The sequence below is a fragment of the Octopus bimaculoides genome, chromosome 3, assembly GCF_001194135.2.
Source record: "Octopus bimaculoides isolate UCB-OBI-ISO-001 chromosome 3, ASM119413v2, whole genome shotgun sequence".
Taxonomy (NCBI): Eukaryota; Metazoa; Mollusca; class Cephalopoda; order Octopoda; family Octopodidae; genus Octopus; species Octopus bimaculoides.
The window spans coordinates 147,201,073-147,209,250 of NC_068983.1; the positions used below are offsets into that span (position 1 = coordinate 147,201,073).

The 8,178-nt window shown below is 33.9% G+C and overlaps 2 protein-coding genes across 3 annotated transcripts in view; one reads left to right on the forward strand and one right to left on the reverse strand.

The window, feature by feature from the left end:
• LOC106875508 (serine protease 48) overlaps nucleotides 1-8,178 on the reverse strand; it is a 466,125-nt gene that overhangs the window by 281,476 nt on the left and 176,471 nt on the right. The window lies entirely within an intron of this gene.
• The window catches only part of LOC106884080 (MAM and LDL-receptor class A domain-containing protein 2), a 138,597-nt gene that overhangs the window by 122,310 nt on the left and 8,109 nt on the right, over nucleotides 1-8,178 (forward strand). For both annotated transcript variants that reach the window (XM_052966613.1, XM_014935299.2), the window contains exons 31-33: nucleotides 908-1,012; nucleotides 2,313-2,350; nucleotides 4,231-4,399. In XM_052966613.1, coding sequence (XP_052822573.1) covers nucleotides 908-1,012; nucleotides 2,313-2,350; nucleotides 4,231-4,399 — 312 coding nt within the window. The remainder of the gene's footprint in view (nucleotides 1-907; nucleotides 1,013-2,312; nucleotides 2,351-4,230; nucleotides 4,400-8,178) is intronic.

Here is an 8,178-nt window from a genome sequence, read left to right on the forward strand (position 1 = left end):
TAAGGTGTAGGTGCAGGAGGTGGTCAAACTCTGTTTAAGGAGTAGACAACCACCATGTATGTATGTATGTATGTATGTATGTATGTATGTATGTGTATGTGTGTATGTACGCGTGTGTGTATGTGTGTGTATGTATGTGTCTATGTATTTGTGTATGTATGTGTGTGTGTATGTATGTATGTGTGTGTACATATGTACACGTGTATATTAAAGGCCTGTTATATGCAGGAGACTGACTGGGAGAACAATGCCTGTCATCGCCACAGATGGAGGAAGCAGGTTAAGGAGTGGGGCCGACACTTTTAAGAGAGCACATATTTAGCATGAAGAACTTAAGCGAGCTGCTCGAAAGCGCACTGCATAGATTGGCTACTTATTTCTCTGAGATTGGTCAAATGATGTAAACACTTCTACTGAGGATCCGGTAAGGTTTGAAAATCAATTCAAGCAGGTCATCATTTTTTACAATCAACAGAGAAGTAGATATCTAGGGTATGGCAGTCAAGCATAATGGCATGGTTGAGAATTTGGTGGGGGTGTAATTCCAATTTTTAGAATTGATGCCTGCTTACACTGACACACACACACAGACAAGCACTCGCACACACAGTGGCAAGCTATATAATTATAACTGCCCATTGAGATTATAGTCCATTATCACACTGGCTGGTCACACAATTTCATATGCAATCTGACACCATGAAATCAGTTAGCTCCCCATGTGGTAACTATTGTCACTGAAATACCACACCCTACAGAATGATGACTGAATATTTGTATGCCATGTTCATATTTTCACTATGTAAGTTTACTAACACACACACATATATATATTTCTCCTGTCTTATTTATATTTCTGTTTATATTTACCTGTCTTTCAATGTGCTCTTTCACATTCTCTTTTCAGATATGGAAGTTTTGAAGATCCAGTTTTGGAGAACGGTGTTTTATTCACACCCAACAACAGCAGCAATATGGGACTGATTCCAGGTTTCAAAGCAAGTTCTTTGCAGTAAGTATTTATTTAGTTATATTATTAGACATTTATGTCATGTTACACCATGTTACATGAAATGCTGTGTTGTTTCCTATTACAGTAACCAAGTGGAATAGTAACAACTATAAATGGAGTCCTAATTTGTCACATTGACCCCCTGAAAGCTTATGCTTTGGAGATGGATTAAGTTTGACTCTATTGACTCTAGTAATTGCTTTTATTAATCCCAGATGCATGAACCAAGATTTTAATGCAGATTGAAGGACATTAGTGATTATCATAAATTATTTTGCCATTGTCCAATCAATTTTTCCAAATCATTGATCTCTTTGCCACACCAAATTATGATTCACTATATTTGGAAGGAAGTGAAAGAATTGGTTTATGCAGAGATGACATGATAGATGCTTTTATCAGATGAGTTGTATAGATGGATTCAAACTCTTTTCCACTGGTTAAGGAAAGCACTCATTAATTACATATTGCCTATGCTGTCTACAACAGTGAATGGTACTTACACATAATGTATGTAATATAAAATATCTCCTCCAAAACGAATGTATTTTGAGAGTGGGTACATATCTCTCAGCTTCATGATGTAAAACAGATGAAAAATCCACCCTAGACAGAAGGTCTGTTTATCACAGACAGCTTTTCCAATTATCTATTCCTAATTTGTTCTATTCCCACTTCAGCAGATTTGAACTTAAAATCTATGAAAAGATAGCCCATTGTCTTATTTGTCTGCACAATACCTATTTGAAATGAGATCAACTGAACCAAATGATGTTTTCATTCATGTTCAAGTTTATTTTGAAGTGATTGTCATAGAATTGAAAGTAGTGTCTAGTTATTAACACTGCTACCACAGGCAAAATCCAAATAAATACTTTCAGGTTATTCAGTTTTGCAACACACCAACTGATTACAATGGTGAACAATTCTTCTATGTCTTCTTTACTTATAATTAGATGGACGATATTACTTGTAAATGTCTTGTCCAGGTCACAGGGTGGTACTAGTGACAAAACGCAACTGCTGATGCCTCAGTTGCTTCTCTAATAAGCCTGCAAATTCAACCCAATATGATTTCCATTGTGAGTTAATGGTGTTAAGCATAAATACTGCCCATGCATGTTGACTAAATATCAACCATCAACCATCCTCCTAACAGATCAACATCTCATCAACTTAGCAAGCAACTATTCTTTTATAATGTAATTTAGTAACAGTATAAATATGTTATTTTATAGTATAATAACGTAATTTCTATGATAATAAATACAATAATAAAATTTTTGCTCTCTTGTGATAGGAAATGCAATGTCACAGTACTGAGTTGTAAGGAACAAGGTAAGTAAAATATACTTCATTTTTGTAATTGGTTTGCAAGATTCTTGATGTGAACTTGTGTGTTGAAACAAAGCTTATTGTGTCTCGGAAGGGTCATTATACTTCAGTTTCACTCCTTTATTGTTAGTCAACTGGTTAGTTATCTAACCGACAAGCTATTTGATGTTTAATATATTGGTTAAGCAATCAATCAGACATTTGTAAAAGTCCTTTCATCACCTTTGTGACCTCATCAATGACATGACCCCCCCCCCACTCTCTCCTCCAGGTCTGCTTCCAATCTGTCTGAGAATTAGTCCTAGGTTTATGTACATGTAGGGGTGCAGAGGTGTGCAGATGTAGAGTGCAGTCATTTACAAGAGAAGTGAAGAGAGAGTGTAAGGGAAGAGTATGCATGTGTGTGCACATGTGCATGTGTGTGAAAGCATGCACATATGTGATGTATGCTCACATGCCTGTTTGCATGTATGTGAGTGTGTGTGTGTGTGTTGGTCATCAGTGCCCTTTTTAGTGACCTGGTTTCTCAATTCCAAGTCAGCTTTGCTTTAAGACTTGAAACAGACCTAGAGGAGAGAGAGGGTATATCACTGATGAGGACTTTGACAAACAACTGATCTACTGTTTAACCAACAGATTAAACATCAACTGGTTAGTTGGTTAAATAACTAACTGACTATCATTAATGGAATGAAATTGAACTAGTGCTTGTGCTTATTATTATTTGTTTATGACCCTGACAAGATACAAGAAGAAAATATAATAATAATTTCCTACTTAAATATAAGTAGTTACATTTCTTGTATAAGAGAAACAAAATGGCATAACATTCATCATGGATTTCTCAAAAAGAAATTATTCTGCTAATCATTTGACAAGTATGAACGGAAAAGAAAACTTGCACAGACATATTTCTGATATCCAAATACTTGAACTTTTGAAAGTTTTGTAGTTTAGGTGGGAAATTTGCTAATAGAAATGTTCTAGATCAGGGATTGGGGAACATTTTTAACCAATTATCCCAAAATATATTTATTTACACCAGCATTACCCCCTTGATTTGGAAGGAAGAAAATCAGAGATTCTTTGAATTCAAAAGGTTTACTGAATCTATTTATATGGAGAATACAATTATAAATATAAAAAGTATAAAACAAATGTGATAAAATAAATTAGTATCCTCATTACAAAACAAAAGGATTTTTCGAGAAACTTTTCACTTCAAGTTGTGGAGAAATGATGTTTCATTTTTGTTACAATTACATCAAAATTGGGGCATTTTGATGCCAGAGCAATTTGCATACAGTCTTTTGGGTCCAATCAATTTCTCTGCTTTGTAATTATGTTTATTAGTGTGGAAAATCCTTGTTTGCAAAGGTAGGTTGCTGCAAAATGCAACAACTTTTTGACTGCCTCCTCATGCCAGAAGAAAACTTACTGTCATAACCCCACTTGGGGTAATTCACCCTGGTTCGCTGGCCCCTGTTCTAGATGAAGTTGTGGAAAAGAAAGTCAGATAAGATATTTTTGTAGAGTAACTGAAGTTTAGTTAGAGTATAGTTATAGAGGAGGATTTCATTTGGTGATAATAATATTGCAGATGAAGAAGGATGGTCAGTGTAGTAGCACTGGAAAAAGTTGAGCAAGATTACAGCTTGTTGCTAGCTCATTGATAAGTAGTAGCTTATCACTAAGTGAACTAATCTAGGGAGTTTAATCTCATACAAAATGATGCTAAATGGTTATTACTATACTTCATTAACAAAATTATTGTTTAGTATGTAGATGCCATTATTTTGCTTTATTTGAAACTGGTTTTTTTTCACTTTTAGTTGTTTACTAAGAAAAATACCAATCTAAAACTTTCTTCATGTCTTCTTCAGTTTGTGGAGCTCGAAAGATAGACTTGTTTGAACCCAACATCAAGTATGGACATAATGCTTTGGAAGGTAAATGGCCATGGGCTGTGCAAATTTATAGGGATTACCGTTTTATTTGCACTGGTATATTGATCAGTAATGAAATTATACTTAGTGCAGCTCATTGTTTCCGGTAGGTATTTCAGTATATTGATAATAATGTTATCTTGTATTTACATGTATTCTTTATAGATGTTCAGACAAAATCTTTTTTGATATTTGTTCTAGTGTTGTATGTTCCAAATCCAAATCCTGCTGAGGTCAGCAAAACTTTTATTGTTCTGGGGTTTATAAAACAAAGTATCAGTGAAAGAGAGAAATTATTTGGCTAATAATACAGCTAATCTTATTTTGTTGAGTTATAAAGGCATAGCAAGTGTCATCATAATCTGGTTGAAAAACTAAATAGACCTGTAGCAAGTGATGGGAAGGTTGCTTTATGTTTATAAAGATAATTTATTATTATATTTAATAGAAGGTGTTCATGCAATACATGAAAGGGAATATTCAGATGAAACAATGTATATGTCAAGGGCAGAAAGTCTTCATTAGGAATTCTACATCCAGGATAGTTTTCACACATCAGTATATATTCTTTTTGCTGTTGTGTGTCTTCTTCAACTGTTCTAGGTTGAATATGTAGCTGTGAAAACAACTATGTGTGGAGAGTGAATGTCAATAGGAACCAAATCACTCTGGAGTTTTGGTGTTGAGTTGTATTTATTGGCTGTGTTCACAGAAGGTTCTAGTCATGCCACAGAACTATTACATGAACAACAGCTGCTGATCGGACAACATTTGTGTTTATACACATAATCAAATGGTGATTTCTGTGTGGCAAAATGTAGGATTGAATCCAATTGTCACATCAGCCCCCTTCCGGTTGAGTTTTGGGGAAACAAAGAGGCTATAATGGAAAAGAAAATATGCATGAACAATGAGAAAAAAGGTAAATACAAAATGTACATTTAACAAATGAAAAAGAATTGTCGATGGATAAAAGTTCATAGTAGAGTTCATGTTGGATGTAAAATTCAACAGCTCATGTTATTGAAAATGTTTATCCTTTTTTCTTTTTACTTTTATCTTTTTAAGTTAACTAAAGATAATAACTGTGTGTATATTTTGTTGGCCAATGAACTCTTCTGCCATTTTGTGTAATTTTGTCAAAAGTAGGTGATGATAAGTGTATTGAGAGTGGACTGTGTGTCACATTTATGTGTAAGTGGTGTGGATGTGGTAGAAAGGGGAGTAGGGTGTTGTTGACAGGGTGATGAATCAATAAAAGCCTACTTCAATCAATCGATGTTAACTCTCTGATTTTTCCTTTGAATGTCCAACATCATAAATTTGTGTTTCAGTTTTAATACATGAAAGAGACTGGTATATGATATCTGCAATGAATGTCTAATTGCGTCATTACATATGAATACATGTGTCCATGTATGAATAACTGGTGGGACAAAAATCTCGACCGAGTGTGGTCTCATTGCCAATGGAGATAACTCCATCTTGTATCTACGCAATTGATGAACATAATCTGCTGGATCAAAATGTTAATAGGCTGAGGCTATAGTTAAAACCATTTGACCAGGTAGAGTAAGAATGGAACCATAAAGTAGTTCTGCCACTGAATATCCCAAGCCATCCTTAACAGTGGACCAAAAGTCCTTATAAAACAACAGGTAAAACTTCCAACCAACAATTTGAATCAGAATAAGTATGAAGAGTTGCTTTCAGTTGAAGATGAAAACATTCTATCATTCCATAAGCCATGGGATGACAAGCTATATAGTACAGATGCACCAGGTGCCAAAGGAGGTTAGAAAGATTGGCAAATAGACTGAATTCAAACTGATGCCCTCTATCAGTTATGATCAAAGGAGCTCCAAAACCTGAAATCTACTTGGCCATGAAGGCCTTTGCAATGGTGTGAGATGAGATGTCTTTAATTAATATAGCTTCAGGCTATCTGGAAAAACGGTCTATGCAGGTCAACAGATATATACCATCTTGAACTGGTGGTAACAGACCCACAGAGTCCATGTGGATGCATTTGAAATGAACATTAAGAGTAGTAAAAATGCCTTCAAAATACCAGAATGAGAAAAATTATGAAGAGCAGAGAAAACAGTTCGTTTATGATTTTTTGGAATGTAAGGTCAAGAAAAAAACAGTAGAAACATCACACTAAATAGATGAATCAGTAGAATATAATGACAATTGATGGAAATTCAAAGAAAGTGATACCAATTTTTGGATTTGTAAAAATTCTTCATCTTTTTCTTGATCCAAAGCAATCTGTTGCAAAGCAATTGAGTCAGGGGTGGTAAAAGCATTGACATGAATGTGAGATAAAGTATCTGCCACTGAGTTATCAATACCCTTGAACTATGAAATAAAATCAAGGTGTCTGACATCTCAAGGGTAATATTTGTGTAGATTGCAGTGCAAATGTCAGTGGTTCATAATAGGTGAAAATAGTAAACTGTTGCCTTTCTAAAAAACATTGAAAATGTTTCACTGGTTAAATAAGCAGTCAAAAGTTCTCAAACAAATGTGCTGTATCTTGTTTCTGCCAGCTTCAGGCTCTTGGAAAAAGGAAAGGGGTTGCCAAGCATTGTGGATGAATGGCTGCAAAACTCTGCTGATACCTCTATCAAAAGCATCAACCATTAGCACTTATGGTACTTCTGGAACTGGATGTGCCAACAGTGTAACTATTGTTCTGTCTTTAATATTGAAAGATTTCAACACTGCTGAACTTAATGATATTACTTCATTCTCTATTTTTTTTTTTGTTCAGTCATGTAGCAATTCAATCAGAGGGAAAATTGTTTCTGTACAATGTGGAATGAATCATCTATAGAAGTTAATAAGTCCAAGAAATTCTAGTAACTTCCTTAGTGAAGTAGAACCTGGAATGTCACAAACAGCATCAGCTTTCTCCTTTACCAGACAAATTTCATTTTTATCAGTGACATGACTCAAAAATATGATGGAAAGGATGTCAAAAAGACATTTACTGGCATCAATTATTAGACTATGCTGTGATAATTGAGCAAAATACTGTTCCAAATGAAGAAAATCTTGCTCTTCTGTAGGGCTAACAATTAATGAGTTATCAATGTAGACAAAAACAAAATCTAGACCAGGGAGTACTTCATCAATAAACCTTTGAAAGGTATGAGCATCATTACAAAGGCTGAAAAGCATTGTAATAAATTCAAATAGTTATTATTGGGACATATTTGATTGATCTGGTTTTGACAGTTAGTTCTTCACATGGTTGTACTGTCATTCCAAAGATCAATCAAATATGTCCCAATAATAACTATTTGAATTTATTACAATGCTTTTCAGCCTTTGTAATGATGCTCATACCTTTTAAAGTGTGCTTCTGTTTAACCAGGTTCCTTTAGTTTGAATGTTATAATTGATAATTTTTTAAAAAAATTGTTTTCTACAGTATGATTTCTTTCTTTCTTTATTTATTTTGATGATTATTGCTCTAACGGTTTTTAAAAAATTTTATAGCATTCTAAATTGATCAGTAACTGAATTTTATAATATACAATTTTTAGGTTTGAGTTAATTTGCCGTTTGCTCATTCCTTGCACATTTGGGATGAACAGTTGTGTGCCATCTATTACCTTTTCATTTGTATATTTTCATGGGTCAACTATGAAAATTGGATTTGAATGTTTTCTGTTTTTATTGGCTGTGTATTACTAATAATAATAATAATAATGATAGCAATAATAATCGGACCCTGAGGAGATGGAGTATCCTATATTTTATAATATTTTATAATATTTTATAATATTTTATAATATTTTATGATATTTTATGATATGTATTAATCATTCTGGATGTTCCATCGAAATGTACATAGGTCGATTTCATTATTAT